Here is a 21,629-nt window from a genome sequence, read left to right as displayed (position 1 = left end):
GGCGCAGCGGTTGAGAGGCCGCCTGCCGATGCAGGGGACGCGGGTTCGTGCCCCGGTCCGGGAGGATCCCACGTGCCGCGGAGCGGCTGGGCCCGTGAGCCATGGCCTCTGCGCCTGCGCGTCCAGAGCCTGTGCTCCGCAACGGGAGAGGCCACAGCAGTGAGAGGCCAGCGTATCGCAAAAAAAAAAAAAAACAAACAAAAAAACCTCAAAGAGAGAAGGTATATCATAGTAGTGAAAGTGGAACATCAGACATTAAACATATTGACATTTAAAAAGTAAGAGGATATTATGAAGAACTCTGCCAATAAGTCTGAAAATTTAGATGAATGGACAGATTCCTTAAAAAACTCAACTTATGAAAACTGACATAATAAGAGCTGAAAAATCTGAATAGTTTATTTATTTATTTATATTTATTTTTTGACCACACTGCGTGGCTTGTGGGATCTTAGTTCCCTGACTAGGGATCAAACCCAGGCCCACGGCAGTGAAAGCCCCGAGTCCTAACCACTGGGATGCCAGGGAAGTCCCTGGATAGTTCTATTACTATTAAAGGAGTAGAAACCATAATTTCAAAATTTCTCACAATATAAACTCCAAGCCCATGTGGCTTCACTGATCAATTCTTTCAGACTTTTAAGGGAAAAATAATACAATTGGGGGGATTGTGTTCCCCCCAAAAGATATGTTGTTGTTCTAACCCCTCGTGTCTCAGAGTGTGACTTCGTTTGGAAATAGGGTCATTGCAGATGTAATTAGTTATAGATGAGATCACACCGGAGTAGGATGAGCCCCTAATCCAATATGACTTGAGTCTTTATAAGAAGACAGCCATGTGAAGACACAGAGAATGCCATGTGAAGATGAGGGCAGAGATTAGATTGGTGTGTCTACAAGACAAGGAACAACGAGGATTGCTGGCCATCATCAGAAGCTAGGGGAGAAATGTATATTAGTTAGGGTTCTCCAAAGAAAACAGAATCAATAGGAATATAAATAGATATAGACGTAGATAAATTGTTAGATCAATCGATCTCTCTATCTCAAGATAAATAGATACAGAGAGCGAGAGAAAAAGAGAGATGTTTTATGAGGAATTGGTTCTAGTGATTATCGAGGCTAAGACCCACCATCTACCATCTATAAGCTAGAGACCCAGGAAAGCTAGTGGTATAATTCCAATCCAAGTCTGAAGGCCTGAGGACCAGGGGAGCTGATGGTGTAAACCCCAGTCCAAGGGCCGGAGAAGGCCAATATTTTAGCTGAACAGGCAGGCTGGAAGGGACCGAATCCTCCTGTCCCCTGCTTTTTGATCTATTCAGACCCTCAATGGATTAGATGATACCCACCCACATTAGGAAGGGAAATCTGCTTTACTGAGTCCACCCATTCAAATGCAAATCTCATCCAGAGGGACCCACATGGACACACCCAGAAATAATATTTAATCTGGGCATCTGTGGTCCAGTCACATTGACACAAAATTCACCATCAGACCCAGAGAACAGACTCTCTCAGAGCCCTTAGAAGGAGTTAACTCTGCTGACACCTTAATTTTGGACTTCCAGCCTCCAGACCTGTGAAAGAAAACATTTCTGTTGTTTTAAGCCACCCAGTTTGTGGCACTTTGTTAGGGCAGCCCTAGGATACTAATATACAATGTTATATAAAGTATTCCAGAGAATAGAGAAAGCAGGAATAATTACCAACTCATTTTATAACACAAGATCAATATAACACAAGCTCAATATAACAAAAATCAATTGTATTTCTACATACCAGCAATAAATAATGAGAAAATGAAATAAAAGATACAATTTAGATAGTATTAAAATATAGAAAATACCTAGCAATAAGTTGAACAAAAGATATGCACATTTCTACATAGAAAACTAAAACTTATCACCCACAGAAATTAAAGAAAACCTCAATTAATATGAAAAAGTAAAAGTTTTCTGGTTTCATCAATGGGAAGACAATATTATAGAATATTAATTCTTTCCAAATTGATCAATAGATTCAGTATACAAAGCCAATAAAAAAATTCCAGCAGATTATTTTTGTGGAAATTAACATGCTGATTCTAAAATTTATATGTGTATTAATCATGTTTTTTATTTTCAATATTTCATGCCATTTTCATATTTTGGGGGCCTTGCTAATCCAGGAGAGACTGCCCTCCCAAGGCAAGCTAATTCCTAGAGATAGCAAATGACTCTCCTATGAATGAGCCTTTCATGTCCAAATCAAACAATCCAACACCCATACCCCACAACTACCATCTTTCCTAGGCTCTCACTGGGCTCTTATACTCTAGGCCAATATTTCCTTGCCCGAATCATCCCAGAGCCAGGTACCAGATAACTCAAGACAGAGTCTATACACCAAAGCTTGCTGAAATTATTCAAACAAGCCAATCCCAAACCTGCTTAGCCTGCTTACCCTGCCTCTCCCCTTCTTTCCCATGAAAACCACAAAAAAGATTCTTGCCCATGCTTTCTCCCTGTTCCGTCTGCCTCCTAATCAACCCTGGTGCTTCTCCATGTGGCCCTGTGTAGGCTGGCATGTCCCGCCCTCTTGAGACTGTGAGTAACAAACTATCTTTTTTTTTTTTTTTTGCGGTACGCGGGCCTCTCACTGCCGTGGCCTCTCCCGTTGCGGAGCACAGGCTCCGGACGCGCAGGCTCAGCGGCCCTGGCTCACGAGCCCAGCTGCTCCGCGGCATGTGGGATCCTCCCGGACCGGGGCACGAACCTGTGTCCCCTGCATCGGCAGGCGGATTCTCAACCACCGCGCCACCAGGGAAGCCCCAAACTATCTTTTCAAAGGAAGTCATCTCCTGATCTGTTGGCCTCACTATACATCTATAATAATAATAAAACCTACATTTTAAAACAATATGGCATTTAAAAGGCCAAAAATAGCATAGATGATCTTGAAGAACAGTCAAAGGACTTTCACTAACAGATTTCAATACTTGTTACACATCTATAATGTGTTATGGGTGCTAGTTTAAGCAGATAGACTAAGGGGAAAATCTAGAGACAGACCCACACCTACACTTATGATAAAGGTGCCACTGCAATGAAAGGGGAAAGGAGGGCATTGGCAACCATACATATAGAGGGGAGGACCGTGACCTCTAATTCAAGCCATACACAAAGGTATATTTCGGATTGATTATAGATCTGAACTTAATGTAAAACAATATAGTTTCTAGGACATAATAGAGAATATTTTCATGACTTTGGTGTGAGCAAAGATTTCTTAAACAGGACCCAAAAGCACTAAAATAAAGGGAAAGAATGATAAAGTGGACTATATTACACTTAAGATTTCTATTCCTCACGACATCATTAGTAGAGTAAAAAGGCAAGCCACAGGCTAGAAGAAAATATTGTATTAGACATGTCTGACAAGATCCTCGTATCCAGAATATATAAAGAACTCATACAAATCCATAAGAAAAAAACAGGCAACCCAAGAGAAAGATAGGCAAAAGTCTTGAACAGGAACTTCATAAAAGAAAATATCCAAATAACCAAGAAGCATATGAAAAGGTAGTCAACAAAATTAGTCTTTGGGGAAATATAAATTAAAATCGTGATGAGTTACTAATATACACCAACCATAATGGCTAAAGCTATTAAAATATATACTGACAATACCAGGTATGGACACGAATGTGGAGGAATGGAGCTATTGTATACTATTAGTGGACTATTAGTGTAAATTGGTGTATGACCATTTTGGAAAATTCATTGGCGAAATCTAACAAAGCTGAACAAATGCCTATCCCAAGATAAAGCAATTACACTCTTAGGACTCAATGGAAGTGAGTATCGAACAATGTAGAGAACAAAGCTCATAGCAGCATCATTTGTATTGGCCAAAAAAATGTGAAAATACTCGAACATCCATCAACAAGACAATGGGTCCAGAAATTGTGTTGTGTTCATATGACATAATATATACAGCAACTCAAAAAAGAAAAGAAAAACTACTGCTACATGCTATGACACAGATGAATCTCACAGAAATAAGGTTATGCAAAAGAAGATAAAAATACTGTATGATTCCTCATATATGAAGTTCAAAAACAGGCAAAACTAATCTATGGTGATATGTATCAGAATCGAGACTACTTTTAGGGAAAGGTAAAGACTGAGAAGAGCATGAAGATTGTTCTTAACGTTCTAAATCTTCATCTTGGTGGTGGTTACACAGACGTGTTCCATTTGTGAAAATTCATTCAACTGTGCACTTACACTTTTTTTGCAGTTTTGTGCACGTATGTTTAACTTCAATAAAAATTTACTTAATAAGGATCTTCCCTCCTTACCGATAACCCCAAAGCCCCTCCTCCTGGTTTTCTTTAAGTCAGTGACATAGAGCTCCCTCAGTCATCCTTGGCTTAGAACCTGAGTCATCCTAGATGATCCCCCTTTCCTCAGTATGCAAGTTCTTTTGACCTTTCCTTATAAATTTTCTTAGAGCCCCAGATGCCTCCCCTCAATCCATTCCCACTGGCCCACCCTCGTTCAGATCAAGCCAAAACAACTACATTAGCCCCTTAACTAGTCCCCACCCTCTATGCACCCCTGGCCAATCTATCGTGCAATGTCCACTCAGTATAAGATTTGGCTCCAGAGGCAGCACATACATACATGAAAATATGATTCACAGTTCAATATATATCAGTAAATGCCAAATTAACGATAACAGACAAAGGGACAGGAGTTGAGAGAAACCATAGTAGATTTTGAATAAATTCTCCCCCCCTACAACATAAGTTCCATGAGGACAGCGGTGTTTGGTTTTGTTTGCTTCTTTGCTTTATAGTTGATTTACAATGTCGTGTTAGTTTCAGCTGTACAGCACAGTGATTCAGATATAGATATAGATATAGATAGATTCTCTTCCAGATTCTTTTCCCTTATAGGTTATTACAAAATAGAGTATAGTTCCTTGCGCTATACAATAGGTCCTTGTTGGTTATCTATTTTATATATAGTAGGGTGTACATGTTAATCCCAACCTCCTAATGTATCCCTCCTCCCAGGGGTATTTGGTTTTGCTTTATTTTGTCCATTGCTGTTTCCAGTGCCTCCTAACACAATACCCGACATGTAGTAGGTGAACAATAATTTGTTGAATGAATAAATTAGTGACTTAATAATGGCCATTATTATTATTATTATTATTTTTTTCTTTTTTGCGTTACACGGGCCTCTCACTGTTGTGGCCTCTCCCATTGCGGAGCACAGGCTCCGGACGCACAGGCTCAGCAGCCATGGCTCACGGGCCCAGCCGCTCCGCAGCATGTGGGATCTTCCCGGACCGGGGCACGAACCCGTGTCCCCTGCATCGGCAGGCGGATTCTCAACCACTGCGCCACCAGGGAAGCCCTGGCCATTATTTTTTTTTTTTTTTTTTTTTTGCGGTATGCGGGCCTCTCACTGTTGTGGCCTCTCCCGTTGCGGAGCACAGGCTCCGGACGCGCAGGCCTAGCGGCCACGGCTCACGGGCTTAGTTGCTCCGCGGCATGTGGGATCTTCCCGGACCAGGGCACGAACCCGTGTCTCCTGCATCGGCAGGCGGACTCTCAACCACTGCGCCACCAGGGAAGCCCCCCTGGCCATTATTATTATTTCCACCATTCTATAACACCTCAGGACTTCCTCTAAGATGTGAGTTCATTTATACATTTGCTCATTAATTCAATATCTATTGATGGAGTGCTACATATGCACAGGATATGAATTATGCCCCAGGGAATTTGTAACCTATCAGGGAGGTAAAACAAGGACAGCTGTGAGTACTGTGGTAGGGCCCAGGCACAGCATCAGCTGACTCTCATTCTTTTTTTAAATTATTGATGGGGCTTCCCTGGTGGCGCAGTGGTTGAGAATCCGCCTGCCGATGCAGGAGACACGGGTTCGTGCCCTGGTCCGGGAAGATCCCACATGCCGCGGAGCAACTAAGCCCGTGAGCCATGGCCGCTGAGCCTGCGCGTCCGGAGCCTGTGCTCCGCAACGGGAGAGGCCACAACAGTGAGAGGCCCGCATACCGCAAAAAAAAAAAAAAATTAAAAAAAAAAAAAAAAAAATTATTGATGTATAGTTGATTTACAATATGTTAGTTTCAGGTGTAGAGCAAAGTGATTCATACGTACATATGTGTCTATATATATATATATATTCTTTTTCAGATTCTTTTTCATTATGTTATTATAAGATATTGAATATAGTTCCCCGTGCTATACAGTAGGCCCTTGTTGTTTATCTATTTTATATATAGTAGTTTGTACACGTTAATCCCAACCTCCTAATTTATCCCTCCCCCCCTTCCCTCTTCGGTAATCATAAGTTTGTTTTCAGTGAGCTGACCTTCATTCTTATCTTCCTCTGCCCCATCTAGTTCAACTGCAGATCCCAGGGAGACCTGCTGGTCTTCACGCCATGTTAAATAAAATATATAAAAATCATGTTAAATAAAATGATTTTAACATTTTCTTTATTTAATTTTTAAAAAAATTTACATATTTATTTTTGGCTATGTTGGGTCTTCGTTTCTGTGCGAGGGCTTTCTCTAGTTGCGGCGAGCGGGGGCCACTCTTCATTGCTGTGTGTGGGCCTCTCACTGTTGTGGCCTCTCTTGTTGCGAAGCACAGGCTCCAGACACGCAGGCTCAGTAGTTGTGGCTCAAGGGTCCAGTTGCTCCGCGGCATGTGGGATCTTCCCAGACCAGGACTCGAACCCGGGTCCCCTGCATCGGCAGGCGGACTCTCAACCACTGCGCCACCAGGGAAGCCCTATTTATTTTATTTTTTTGGCTGCATTGGGTCTTTGTTGCTGCGCGCGGGCTTTCTCTAGTTGCGGTGAGCGGGGGCTGCTCTTTGTTGCTGTGGGCGGGCTTCTCATTGCAGCGGCTTCTCTTGTTGTGGAGAATGGGCTCTAGGCACACGGGCTTCAGTAGTTGTAGCACGCGCGCTCAGTAGTTGTGGTTCGCGGGCTCTAGAGCGCAGGCTGAACAGTTGTGGCACACAGGCATCGTTGCTCCGCAGCATGTGGGATCTTCCCGGAACAGGGCTCAAACCCGTGTCCCCTGCATTGGCAGGCGGATTCTTAACCACTGTGCCACCAGAGAAGTCCCAAATAAAATGATTTTATTTAACATTTCCCTATTTGGGGACCTTGAGGTTATTTCTAGCTTTTCACCGTGATAACGACACTTCTACAGGCTTCCTAGTGTACCTTATTATTCCCTTAGTATAAAATCCTAGAAGCACAGAGGTGAGTCAAAGGGTTTACACTTTTAAAAAAATTTTCATAGGTATTGCCAAACATCCCTTCAGAAATGTTACACAAGAGTATGCCCAGCAGCTGTATGTTTCTCAGCACAAGAGCCAAAGCTGGGTGTTGCTATTCTTTTCTACCTTGGCCAATCTGATAGATGAAAAATGGTATCTCTGTGCTGTTTCAATTTGTATTTCTTCGAGGTTGATGGGTGTGGTAGGTTGATAATGGCTCACTCTCAAAGATCCCTGTACTAATCACTGGAAACTGTGAATATTACCTTATAAGGAAATGGGGTCTTTGCAGGTGTGATTAAGGTAACGATCTTGATGGGGAGATTATCCAGGATGATCTGGGTGGGCCCTAAATGACATCACAGCGCCCTTCCTTCTAAGAAGGAGGCAGAGAGATTTGACAAAGACAAATGAGAAGGCCATGTGACCACAGGGGCAGAAACTGGAGTGATGAGATCTCAAAAATGCTGGCAGCTACCAGAAGCTGGAAGAGGCAAGGAGTATATTTATTCTCCCTGGAGCCTCAGAGGGAACATGGCCCTGCCAACACCTTGATTTTGATTTAGTGAAACTCATTTTGGACTTCCGGCCTCGAGAACAGTGAGAGAATACATTGCTGGTGTTTAAAGCCACCAAGTTTGCAGTGATTTGTTACAGCAACCATGGGAAACTAATACGATAGGTTTTTCACATGTTTATGGACGACATGAAAAAAACCTTCTGACTTTCAAAAACTTGTAAAAATGAAATATCATGCAATAATATGAACAGTACAATTCTATTTTCGTGAAAGTAAACCTGAATATTTGTATATGCGTTTACATGTGTACACAACTGCCTAAGATGTCTGGGAGGATGTACATCAAACTAGTAACAGTGATTAACTGGAGGGAGGTGTGGGAAGGGGGTGGGGGAAAGAGAAACTTTTAGTTTTTTCTCAAGATGCATCTCTATTGTTTGAAGTTTTATGAAACTATATTCATGGACTAATTGTGTGAAAATATAGATAAGTCACATCTGCTTGCTGTAAACAATAAAATATGTAGAAAGTAGAAAACAAAACTGTCCCTCTCCTCTCAATTATCCGCCTTCCCAGAAATATTTATTGATAATAATTCGGCGTGCGTCTTCTCAGACTTTCTTTCCATGAAGAAGCAAACACAGGTACGTCATCTTTAGAGAACAAAAAAGAAGAGTGAGTACCATATACATTTTCACTTAAGGGTGTTTCTCCAAAATCATTTTAGGATCCTTACGTGCAGGGGGCCTCATGCTCCTGCGCTGGTTGTTGCACAGACTCTCACTGTAAGAAAGTCCCAGAACTCTTTTTTTCACCAACCTCCCTGCTGCTTTGAACTTTCTTGTATCTGTGAATTTGACCTTATATATATACATACACACCGCTGGTAAAACTCCTCTGCCAGCCACGTTTAAAATAGTTTTAAGTACTCCCATTCTGCCTTCCAGTCTGCTTTTAAAACGGACGCTCGGAGGACACAAGATCCACTTTTTCAAACTTTCCTGAACTGGGTGGAGAGATGATATTTTAATGTTATCACAGGAGGCATTTCTTTAAGCATGAGGCTGGTCGGGCATTTTTCATACGTTCATCGGCTCTCGAGGCAGCTTCGTGAACGCTTCAAAGGTCACTGGGCAGACAATCTTCCTTCGCAGCGAACCAAATCCGAATTCTTTCTGAAACCAAGACCGTGAGTTATTCGATTAAGGACCTAGTCCGGAACTGTGGGGCGAAGGTGATCTTTGGGATTTCAGCCTGGGTGGCTCTGGACACCTGAACAAAGTCGAAAACCTGAACGGGTGCGGGGGGCGCGTTGGAACCTCACGGGAGAGAGGAGCGGGAGGCCGCCTGGCATATTCCGGGGTGCCATACATTTCCCCAATCCTGTGCCCTACGCAGCCGGCGAGGGCGACCAGGCCGGGAGGGACCCAGCGCTGCGAGGTCTCCAGGCACCGAGAGTGTCCCCGGCCGGTCTGTGGGTCCGAAGCTTTCCCGCAGGGGGCAGTGCCGCCCGCCGGCGCGCGGATCCGGTGGGAGGGGGTGTGGAGCCGGTGCGGAGTTCTGGGGGTTCTCGGGAAGAAAGTTAGGGGATGCCTAGGGGTGGGGGCGGGACCCAAGCGGTCGGCCGGAGGGTGGGGACAGGGCCGCGGGGGTGCAGGGTAGGGCGCGGGGAGGGGGTCTGGGCGAGTCTGGGCGCGAGGGCGGTGCGAGCTGCGGGGAGGCGCAGCCCCGGAAGGTGTGAGCGAGCGGCAGGCGAGTGTGAATGCGAGTGTGTGCGCGCCGGAGCTCTCCGGGTTCTGCGAGGCGCGCGGGTGTCAGCTTGCAGCGGGGCTCCTCCCTCCGGCCCCCCTGGCCCGCGCGCCGGTCCCTCCTCCCTTTCCCCGCTCGCCCCTCCCCGGCGGGCCAGGCGCTGGGACACCCCGGCGGAGCAGGCGGCGGCGGCAGCGAGTTGGGGAGCCCCGGGCTCCGCGCTGCCGGTGGGGCCCGAGCAGAGCCGCCCCCGCCCCGGCCCGGCCGCGCCGGCCCAGCTTCCCCCCGGGCCACGCCCTGTCAAACTTTGTTGCTGCGGCCGCCGCGGCGGCGAGCGGAGCGGGCCAGCCAGCGGGAGAGGGAGGGAGGGGCGGGCGGGCGCCGGGCCGGGCGCGGGCGGCGAGGGGCTCCGAGAGCGGCGGCCCCGGCCCGCGGCCCCACCATGCCCCAGCTCGGCGGCGGCGGCGGCGGCGGGGGAGGCGCCGGCGGCGGCGGCTCGGGCGCCGGGGCGGCCGGCGGAGGGGACGACCTCGGGGCCAACGACGAGCTGATCCCCTTCCAGGACGAGGGGGGCGAGGAGCAGGAGCCGAGCAGCGACAGCGCCTCGGCGCAGCGGGACCTGGACGAAGTCAAGTCGTCCCTGGTCAACGAGTCGGAGAACCAGAGCAGCAGCTCGGACTCGGAGGTGAGGAAGGCTTCCGCGGCCGCCCCCGGGGGACCCCAGCCCCGCGCTCGCTCACCCGCCTTCGCCTTTGTGTCTCCTCCACAGGCGGAGAGGCGTCCGCAGCCCGCCCGGGACGCTTTCCAGAAGCCGCGGGACTATTTCGCCGAAGGTAAGTGTCGGCCCCGGCAGCCCCCACTCCCGGCCCCGCGGCGCTCGGCGCTTCATCTCCGGCCGCTCTCGGTACCCCTTACCCCCGTGGCCGTGCCCCTGATCTCCGCCCCTGTCGGCCTCAGCAGTCCTGGGGCGCGCGTGGGGGGCGCTCGGGTCCCCGGTCCCCACTCCGGGTCCCCAGCCGCGGCGCTGTCCCGGGGACCCCGAACTTACCCCCTCCTTGGTCTTGCCCGCAGTGAGAAGGCCCCAGGACGGCGCGTTCTTTAAGGGTCCCCCCTACCCTGGGTACCCGTTCCTGATGATACCGGACCTGAGCAGCCCGTACCTCCCCAACGGACCCCTGTCTCCCGGGGGAGCGCGCACGGTGAGTGTCCGTCCCGCTGCGCCGGGGCGGGTGGGCGGCCGGGGCCCGCGAGATGCGCCCCCGGGCTCGGCGACAGGGTGGGGGATGGGGGATGGGGCCGTCCCGTGAGGATCCCGGGCAGAACTTGCTTACGGGGTTGAACTACTCTGGCGGTCGAGGGTTAGGCTGCGCTAGGCAGCGCCTGCATGAAAGGAAAGTGCCTTTACATTCTCCCCTTTTGCTGGGGAGCGGCTTTGGGGTCCACTTCTGGGGTCCTCCTTGGTCTCCAGAATTCTTTGCTCGCAGTAAAGGGAAACTTGGGTTTGTGCCGGTTGGGCGGGGGTGTGTGTGTGGGGGGGTCTCGCTTCCTTCCTGGAAATCGGTCAGCTTTCCCTGGTAGTTGGGCAGTGGGGCCGGGGGAGCCGGGCTGGCGACGTTGCCCCACGACTCCAGTTTCGATGGGCGTCTATGGGTTCGTTCCTAAGAAACCCAGTATTCGTGGCGGGTTATTCACGCACACCCCTCCCCACCCCCAGCACTCGCGCGGGGGCCTCAACTTTTCTGTAGAACTCGGGATTTTAAACAAGCTGAGAAGATTTCGAGGGCGAATCGAGGCATTCTTCAAGTTGAGGAACTTGGCTTTTTCGCCCTTTGTTGCCGGCTTTTCTCATTTAAAGCGAGCGCTGCGACACTTTAAACCTGTTAATGGGCGCGCATTGTGTGCTGCGCGCTGGCATTTAGAGCCGTGATTAAGCAAATTGACCGGGCCCCAGACGACGTGCAAATGAGGGCGGATTCCTTCGCCCCCTCCCTGGCTCTAACTCCCGCCCCCCGCGTCGCGAGGGGCACAGCCCGGGGCTGGCCAGGCTTTTTTGTCCCCTGAGTTGCCACCCCACTCGAGGGCCCCCTGCCCAGGTGCTAGGTCCGATGGCAGATCTTGGGTGAACACCTGCCTACTATGCGCCAGGCTCTTGCGCTTTTGCTGCTTGGGCGCCCGCACGCCGTAGATGTTCTCTTTGCTCCCTGCCCGGTTTCCCAGTGCCTGCCAGTTCGTGCTGTTTTGATTCGGGGTGGAAGGTGTTTGGTGCCTTAAGAGCTGACCCGACAAACTCACTTTATGCTCAAGTTGTCCTTAAATAATAATCATAGTTAAAGAGCTGCCTGGGAAACGCTGGTGCTGAATGGACCATCCCTGCCGTCATGGTACAGCGGTCGGTGGAGAGTGGAGACATACGCCGCCGGTTCAGTGGGGCCGCTCTGCCGGCCGCTTGGGGTGTGGGAGTGGAGGCTAGGGACTCTGGCCAACCGAGAGCAGAGTGGAGCCGTACAGCCCTCTCCTTTCAAGCAGGGAGGACCCTGCACCTTTGGCCCTGCCTTGGTGCATCCTGGGAACTCCCGAATGTAAGTCCTGAATATGAGCTGGATACAGGCATCTGGCTGTTGCTTTTTCTCATTCATGTTAAAAGAAAAATGTGTGGGTAAAAGTTGAGCAAAACAAACTGCAGTAACGTTGTTCAGGTTTCCACAGATTCTCTTCCGTGTCCGCAGATGTGGCTCAGTTCTGAAAGTTTTAGTAGGGTTTCTGTACCTGTGTGTGTGTGAAAAGGTAGGTTACTACACTATCAGAGTCCCTTTTCTCCATTTTACCTTTAGTTGTTTGGGAAAAGGAGTTTGGCATTTCTGTGAGTCAGCACCGATCCATGTCCTGGTGCAGATAAAGTCGCCAGAAATGTTCCAAATATGACCAATTATTTCACTCGAGCTAGCTATTCCTTTCCCTTTTCTCACCAGGGCATTTTGATTCTTCCCCTCTGAATGGTGACAACTGCCTGTCTTCATATGCTGCTCTTTCCCTCCCCCTCAGGAGCCCAAATGGGACAGATTTTGTTTGTGTCAGTCCCCTACTTTCTTCTACCATCTTCTACCACCCTTCCTTCTTTCTACCATCTTACATGTTCTTTTGCCTAAGAGCTTCCAAAGGCTGCTTCTTTTTGGTACTGGCGATTCCTGATTACTGCATCCAGGCCTGCATGGGATTTTTGGAGCCCTCCTTGAGGAAGGCAACCTTTCCCCTCTGCATGCTTTTGACTGTCCCTGCTCATTCCTGCAGTTGTTCCCTGCCTGAGCCCATGTCACTATCCTCCTTTTTGAGCCTCCAAGAACACTCACCCTCTCCCTGTTGATCCTTCTTCGTACGGGACTTAGTATGTCCTGTCTCACTCTCCTGTTTCCATCTTGCCTCCCTGATGAACTGCCCTTGCAGAAAAGTAAGTTCAATGCCCCCATTGTTTCTGTGCCCCTTATGTGTCTGTCATTGTATTTTGACCTGCCTGGTTACAAAATTTATTGAAGTTTTCTGCAGTTAGATCAGCTCAGTAGAACCTGCTAATTTGACTCTATCCTTGGGCGTCAATCAATGACTGTTAGGAAAGCAAGGGAGGAAACACTTAAGCACTTGATTGTCTGGACTGTAGGACTGAGATGATGCTTTTCCTCTGGATGATTATATTAATGTAATTAATGTGATTCTTACTGTAGGCAAACTATAGGTGCAGACAGAGTGGCCCTCTGTAGGGGTCCCTGCCTGGTAAAAGGAATGTATTGATAGATAGATATGGGGGGGGAGAAGGGGGAGGAAGGTGGCTGAAGGGTGAGGGGGGTGGTGGATTATATGATCTGGTCTCTCTTTTAGCAGCCTAGGTCTTTTCTGGTTTCACATCTAAATTTCACAACCTTAGTCCTTGCTGCTCTAAGGCCTATAAGTGGTATAAAAGTGGGTGACCTTAGTTCTCTTATGCCCTAACACTTTCTGGAAATGCCAAGCCAGAGGCAAACGTGAGGTTTGTCTGGAGTGTTCTCAGGGTATTAATTGACCCTAGGAGTAGTATTAATTGACTCTAGGAATAGCAGCAGGGCTGCAGCACCCTCACCCACTGGCAAAATTCCTTCTGGGACAACTGGGGGCCGGCTAGTCCTCCAGTCTGGCCATCTCCTCCCCGTGCATTACCTTTGCCCTCCCCTCTGGTTTGGCTGGGAGGCTGGGAAGTGGCCTCTTCCTGAGGCTCTTTAGAGAAGAGGTCCCCTTAACCCGGGGTGTGTTCCAAGCCTTTGAGCCGTGATTCATTCTCACCTGGAGCTCTGGGGACCCTGTGGCCTGTGAAGAGAGGAATAACGGCCACAAATCACTTTTCACTCCTTCCAGTATTCACCCGAAATTATACATTCATTCATGGAAAGTCTTCACCAGTTCACTAAACCACCCTGGTGCTGTTGACTAGAATTTGGTTAGGAAAATGTAAGTCAGCACAGAAGAAAGCGGATGTCAAAAATAGTTGGACTAATCAGAGCCAAAAAGAAAATGCAGCATGTGGTTCAGCGAGTGGAGCAGCAAAGTGATAGGCGTTTGACCGTGACCGCAATGTGAGTGCTCATGACATTTTGGAAAAGAGCACTTCCAGGTAGAGTTGCTGAGGAAATCTATAGTTTTGGGTCCAGTATATAAATCTTAGAGCTGCCGTTGTGCAGCTCCACCAAGTTATCATAGACTTCTTACACCATCACAACTCAAGATTTCTGTAGGAAATTACTCTGTCCTCCAAACACGAGCCTGTTTTTAAGTCCTTCGCATCCCACTGCTTCCCATGGGCAGTCCTGGGTGCTCCTGTTTCCTTCCTGACACAAAGGAGCCCAAGCAGAAATCTTTGTGTACGTATAGAGAAGTTTTCCGGTTTTTAGGAGTTGTATGTCAAAGCCAAGTATTGATAAAACCTCTCCTTTTGGAAGATCAGTATAAACATGCTGCTTTTGGGAAAGTTCTTTTAAGCCATTTCATCTAAATATAACTTCTGTTCTATTTTTCTCTAAATATAACTCAGGGTTTAATGAGGGCTTTTCACATGGAATGAGCATTTACGAGGGCCCTGCCTGCGTTGCTGAAGTTTTGGCACTTAGATTTCTGGGGTGACAATTGATGACAAACTCTGTGGAGGAACTCAAACCCTGTCAGTCCTTTTTCTTTGGGTGGGTGGATCTGACAGAGAATACCTGCTTGCTCTTTTACAATTTTGGAAAGGTTTAGGTGGGTCTCATTCTTCAGTGACCTTACTTCTGGGGAATCTTGGAAAAAGTAGGCCAGCACATGTACACACACACACACACACACAGACACACACAGACACACACAGACACACACAGACACACACATCTAACCTTCAATACAGAGTGTTCCAGCCTTTACAGTGATGTGCAAAGTTACCCAAAAAATTGTGGCATAAAAAGGAATTTAAGTGATTAACTCATTGGAAAATCCATAACGTAAAGATCCTATATTCCAACTTAGAGTCCATTTTTACTTGCTAAAACTGGAGAAATTCAGATTGGCATCCTTAAGATAAAAGTCATAACACCTTGACTTCATCTGATATTTATTGTAGGCCTGTCATGGGCAATGACTAAGGAACTGTGGGGGTTAGGATGAATTAGACCCAGCTTTGCCCTGAAGGACTTAAAAATCGAGTTAGGAAGAAGTAATGTTAGTACAAACCACTATAACAGGAAGTCCGCGTCAAGAGTCAGTAAAATTCAGAGAAGAATTTTCAGAATAAAAAGAATAGAAAAATTGTCTTGGGCTGGCATGGTCAAGGAAGGCAGGTAAAGGACATTGTTCTAGATTAGTCCCTGAAACTCATCACTCTTTCATTCAAAGTAATTTTTGTTTACTATAAAAAAATTAAACAGTGCAAAGGTATTTAGAGTGAAAAGTGGAAGTCCTGCACGTACAGCTGAAGCCAGCACGGGGAGAGCAAAGGCATGGAGTGGGGTAGACGTTCAGGGCCATTTGGGGTAATGCAAGTTTTTCCATTTGCCTGGAAGGATAAGGGGGCAGACCTTGAATGCCAGTGAAGGAATCTGGCCTTATTCAAGAAGCAGCAGAGTACCATCCACAGTTCTGCTGGGAAATAATGTGACTCGTACATGTGCTTAAAAGGATAATAGTGACTGTGGGGAGAGGACCTGGGAGGAGCTAGAATTCTTGGGAGATTCACAGGAGTCCCGGGGTGAGGTGAAAGGGGCCTAAGAGTATCTGAATGGAAAGGAAGGGTAGGGTGAGGGAGACTGGCTTGAGTTTGTGTGGCAAGAGGTGGTGGATGGATGGAAGGAAGGGAGGGGCTGATGTCACAGTTAAACTCCTGGTGTCTGAGCCCGGGAGACTTGGGGTGTGACTTCTGGCACGTGGGGCCCTGGCCCTCCATCTTTGCCTCCCCAGTGCTGGACAGATGCTTATGAACTATTTTAGCAATAACAGCCCACACGGTTTGTCAGGGGGTCTCACTTAGAGGAACTGCTAAGTCTCATTGGAGAGGCACTGGGTTTGAGGGGATATTGAGGGAATAGTTGACACTTCAGCAACAGGATGATGCAGGGGAGCAGGAGAAGAAAGGAAGGGGGTGCTCAGAGCAGAGAAGTCACTGAGGGAGGATGGAAAGGAGTCTCTGCCAAGGTGGGAGGAGAGCTTAGGAAGCTGGAGGGGAGGAAAGGGGGTGGGGTGTTCCTTAGTGTCAGATGCCACAGAGAGAGGGGAGAAGAGGACTGAGGACTCCAAAGGAGCTTTGGGAATTCACTAATCAGGAAGAAATTGGTGCCTGCAGAGAGCAGTATTCCAGGCAAGTGATGATGAGAAAGGTAGGTAGGCAGAGATGCTAGCTTGAGGCTTCTCCGTCGGGTGTCAAGGTGCTGTAACCAGGACTGGTCCTGCCTTGTGGCCCGTCCCTCACTCGTCAGCCAGAACCCACACCGGACTCCCATACGTGCAAGCAGCCTCCTACCTTACACATTTTACTTTCTATCTACCGTAACCTGGAGGGTGTTGGAAAAGCAGACTCTGGACAACCCATTTAAGATGGGCTGTGGCAAAGAGAGGGATGGGAAGAGATGCAGGCTCTGGAGACAGAGTCCGTGTAGGATGCTGGAGTGGGAGCTTGTTTGTACCAGCGGTAGGATAGGGTGGAGGGTAAATGGGGAAGAAGAGGAGGAAGAGATGAGATTGAGAGCTTCGGGACGAAGGCAGTCTTCTTCCTTCATAGATGGAGGATGCTCCACAGCTCCATCCAGGAACAGCAGGTATTGTTCTCTTGACTTTGCAGGTGAGCCCAAGCATTGAAGAAGGGGATGTAGAGAAATGCAGAGGTGGAGTTGCAGAAATTGAGGGGGAGTGCATTGGTTGTCTAGATGACTTTGGGATTATCAGTAAAAACCAAGAGCAAGTTGGCTGGGGTTTTGTTGGCAGGAGGGAGACCACAGGCCCTTCCTCTGTAGCCAGTTATAAAGCCAAGCTTGTTGGGAACCTTTTACCTACATGTTAATAATGAGATGTTTGTGCGTTGACTGAAAGATATGACACACTTGGGAAATTTTTCCTCTTTTTATTCTCTGGAGCTGGCTGACTTTGAAGGCGGATAGAGGTGAGGATCAAAACACAACTCATTTTCAGTCAGGGACAGATGTTGGCATGTGTTAAGTTACTGGGGATGGGAAAGGACTGAAAAAAAAAAGCATGTAGAGAATTGCCCCATATTGGCTAATCTAATAATGTATTTTTAGAGGAGGTTTTTACATGTCCCATGTGTTACTGTTTTCTCCCAAACTGGATTGGATTTAGGGAGGAGTGAAATACTTGCAGTTTCCAAAACCTTGGCATTTGGGCATGAGGGGACATGGGGGGAGTGAAGGGGGCTTGCCTTTTCCTCTATAATGTGTGTGTTGCCCAGGGAACAACTCTGGGACACTGGGCAGCTGCTTTTCTGAGATGCTGAGTTACCCCTCAATTGCCTGGTAGCTTTAAGGTTCTAAAGGTTTTAGGTTCAGAATCCTAAGTATTTCCTTTTCATTTCATTATGTGTATAGCCTACAGATTTTCATGGGAAAATGACCTTTTAGTTTAGAAATACACTTCAAAGTTTGAAAATTAAATCATAAAAATGTTTTCCTGAACGTGACCCTTTTCATGAGATTTTGTGGAAAGTAGTAACTCCAGTTACCTGGAGTCCTCAGGACAGGAAATGAAGTCACACATACACTTTCAAACTGTTACAGCAGTTTAGAAATCTGTTTCATTCAAGAGGAGGAACAAGACTCCAAGTGCTCACCCCAATTGTGGAAAATAAGTGTAAACAAAAAATTCACAAAAGAAGAAACTACGAATGCCTGCTAATTATGTGAAACTATGTTCAGCCTCCCAGGTAGTGGGAAACGTTAATAAAGATAAGCACTACTCTTTGGCCACCAAATTAACAAAGGTTTTGTCTTACTCAGACTGTTCAGTGCTGGCAAATGTACGGTGAAGTGGGTGCTCTTAGTTGCTGTTCTTGAAGGGTGTTGACAGCCCACCCCATTGGGAAAGCACTTGGCAATGGTTGCTAAAACCTTAACATTTGTCATTGCTTCTGACCTAAGAAGTAGATACTTGCTATTCCCATTTTGCTGCTGGGCAGACAGACTCGTAGAGGTCAAGTATCTTGCTCAGGGTCACGCAACTAGTCATCGACAGCACAAAGATTTTTTTTTTTTTTTTTTTGCGGTACGCGGGCCTCTCACTGTTGTGGCCTCTCCCATTGCGGAGCGCAGGCTCCGGACGCGCAGGCTCAGCGGCCATGGCTCACGGGCCCAGCCGCTCCGCGGCACGTGAGATCTTCCCGGACCGGGGCACGAACCCGTGTCCCCTGCAGCAGCAGGCGGATTCTCAACCACTGCGCCACCAGGGAAGCCCACAAAGATTTTTAACTTGGTTGTGAGTGCAAAGTCTGGGTCTTCCCATTTCACCCTTGTGACTTTCCACGCATGCCTGATGTCACTAGCTCCTCCCCCTCTTGGGAGAAAGGCAGCTGACATGAGTTACCAGTCAGGGTGGAGGGCAGGTAGATTTGTTCCAACTTTACAGATCGGACCTGGGAAGGTACCTTCCCAAATAAACAGTTGTGTGAGTGAGTGACCGGCTGTGGTCGAAGTTCTTCGTCCAGTGCTATCTGTGCTCCACAGGCGTCAAATAATTTTACTGCCACGTTACCTTCCTTCAGAGAAAAAGTGGTTATCTGCTAACGGAGACGTGAACTTTTCTGAACTGGGGGACTGTTTTTTCCTGTTGAGATCAGTGAGGTTGGAAGAATACACAAGTGTGTCTTTGGGGTGGAAGGAGGTGGGAGGAGCAGGCTTGCCCGCTACCCCTGCAATTTGGATTACAACGTAGTTTGGTTAACGAACCAAGTATGCAAATACTATTTCCTTATTGCGCGTTTTATAAAATATTTTATAAGTTGGTTGCTTTTGTTAAAGGTAAAAAATTTATTTATTTATTTATTATTTTTGGCTGCGTTGGGTCTTCGTTAATGCGCGTGGGCTTTGCTGATTGCGGCGTGGGCTTTGCCGGTTGCGGCGAGCGGGAGCTACTCTTTGTTGCGATGCGCAGGCTTCTCATTGCGGTGGCTTCTCTAGTTGTGGTGCACGGGCTCTAGGCACGCGGGCTTCAGTAGATGCAGCGCGCGGGCTCAGTAGTTGTGGCTCGCGGGCTCTAGAGCGCAGGCTCAGTAGTTGTGGCGCACGGGCTTAGTTGCTCCGTGACCAGGGCTCGAACCCGTGTCCCCTGCATTGGCAGGTGGATTCTTAACCACTGCGCCACCAGGGAAGTCGTAAAGTTCTTTATGAGTTAAAAATCAGTCCCAATCACCTGTAACTCTGAGTAAATTGACTGTTAAAGAAATAAATACTAAATTTTTACACAGAATTGCAGACAATGTGTTAGTCCCCACCACCACCCCTTTTCTGTGTGTGTGTGTGTGTGTGTGTGTAAGATGGTTTGAAACTAGGAATCAGGTAATTTGATACCTTTTTATTCACTTAACCAAATTTATCTTCCGGGTGGTCTCTTTCTGAAAACAGTAGCATGGTGGAAAGAGTAATAAGGGGCTTCCAAGTATGGTTAGTAGAATTTGGGGAGGCGCCGGTGGTCCTATCTAAGCCCTCTTGGAGATCTACGTATTACAAGGCATTAATCTTGGCGAGATAAATGTCTTATATATTTCATAACGTGAATGGGGCTGTTATTTGTAGGAATATCTATAGAAAGTGTGTTGTGTGGAAAAACAAAGATGTAAATATGAGATGGTAACTGTGATTAAGAAATAGATGGATCTGATGATAAGGAAGAAAAGCAAAAGAAGTAGGAATGATCCGTATGAAAATCTGAGCTTGTGATTGACATGCACACACTACATATTTAAAATAAATAACCAACAAGGGAAAAAAGAGAGAAAAGAAAAGCTGATCAATTTACGAGTCCAGATTTGTTGGCAGTAGTGACTTAGGACTATACTGTTTCCATAAATTCCAAAAATGATATACCAGAGTCACTAGAGTCAGCTGGATTTATAAGACATACATTGTAGGAGTGCATTGGGGGTTCCCCCCTGAGTTTCTTGTGCAGGGACTCCACATGGGTACCCTGCAGCCCTCTGAGCTAGAAGGGACCATCCAGCTCACCCCAGTGGTGAGGAACACAAGCTCAGGGAGATTGTAGGCTTGCCCAAGATCAATTATGAGTGATGGAAACAGGACTAGAGCTCAGCTGCGCCCCTTGGAGCTTTACCCTCTCCACTACTCAGGGAGATCGACAGCAACCCTGGCAGAAAGCCATGCTATGGAGAAAATGCATCTCAAAGTATTTCTTTATTCAACTAGAACACCTGACCCATGATACATGATTCATAGACATTTGTTGAATGTTAACAACATGAATATTTAAACATCAGTATTTTAAAAAAACAGCCTTGCAGGCACCTGCAGTGTTCCAGGGTGCTATATCACAGCATTTACAACTGTTACCACATCTGATAGTACAATCTCTGTTTTATCCACGAGGAAGCTGAGCCTGAGAGAGTAAGCGAGGGGTCCAGAGACACCTCTCCAGAAGGTCGTAAAGCCATCGTTCCAATCACAATGCTGCAATTTCCCCTCTGCTGAAAGTGGATGGCCAAATTAATGTGAAAATGCCATTCGGAGCAAGATACAAAGAAATGGTGTGCGAATAAAAAATGACTAACGAGCAACATCTCTGCATTCATTCTTTTCAGTGGCCTTCCCAGCCCTTTAACGGGAGGAACTTTTAATCACTGCTTCTGCCTGGGATAGAGTCAGAGCCTTAATGGTTGGTGTCTTTATAGTTTCAGAGATGGTATTGATTGCGATCTTAATCTTCCTTTGCTTTTCTGTGCTGTACAGCTCCATATAATCTATGTTTTCCCCCTTCAGTTTCCCTTGTGTTTTCTCCTGACACCTTGAGGTACTAAACTTGGATCCTTAGATACTACAATATGCAATATTGGTATGTGCATCTGTTGACTTGGTCTACTGCCTGTTTCCACTCCTGACCAGCCCTACTTGCTTGTACATGTGTGAATATCAGTTTGTATGTAAATTAGATACAGTCATTGCTTATTAATCATATCATCTATTTAAACATTTCCAGGCGGGATACATAGAGGAGAGGTATAGCGGGAGTCTTAGAGATTCGTGAGATGAAAACACTTCGTACTTCTACTTTACAGCGTAAGCGTTTCTGTTAATAAAATGATTGTCGGGGAGAGAGACATTGGTCTGAAGCTTTGGAGTGGGAAAGAGATTATCCTCATGGGCATGTTCCCAGGCCCTCCTAAGGAAAGTTAATGCAGGAAGAGGACGGGATGGTGAGAAATTCCAGAGATGGGGAGAGCATCTTAGTAAGCTGCTCCTTTGAGCTTGCACCAAAAGAGAGGAAAGAGGAACGGTGGAGAGAAGCCCGAGGCTTGAGGGGTAGAAAAGCATACTCCACTGACCAGCG

The 21,629-nt window shown here is 47.3% G+C and overlaps 1 protein-coding gene across 1 annotated transcript in view; it reads left to right on the top strand.

Annotated features, from left to right (window-relative positions):
* Positions 1-10,026: 10,026 nt before the first annotated feature.
* Positions 10,027-21,629, top strand: part of TCF7L1 (transcription factor 7 like 1) — a 163,560-nt gene continuing 151,957 nt past the window's right edge. Inside the window, exons 1-3 of the mRNA XM_059079561.2 lie at positions 10,027-10,269; positions 10,354-10,417; positions 10,656-10,783. Of these exons, the coding sequence (XP_058935544.1) occupies positions 10,027-10,269; positions 10,354-10,417; positions 10,656-10,783 (435 nt within the window). The remainder of the gene's footprint in view (positions 10,270-10,353; positions 10,418-10,655; positions 10,784-21,629) is intronic.

The sequence above is a fragment of the Kogia breviceps genome, chromosome 11, assembly GCF_026419965.1.
Source record: "Kogia breviceps isolate mKogBre1 chromosome 11, mKogBre1 haplotype 1, whole genome shotgun sequence".
NCBI classification, from domain to species: domain Eukaryota; kingdom Metazoa; phylum Chordata; class Mammalia; order Artiodactyla; family Physeteridae; genus Kogia; species Kogia breviceps.
The sequence above is the reverse complement of the archived record's forward strand: the minus strand, read 5'-3'. Positions and strand labels throughout refer to the sequence as shown.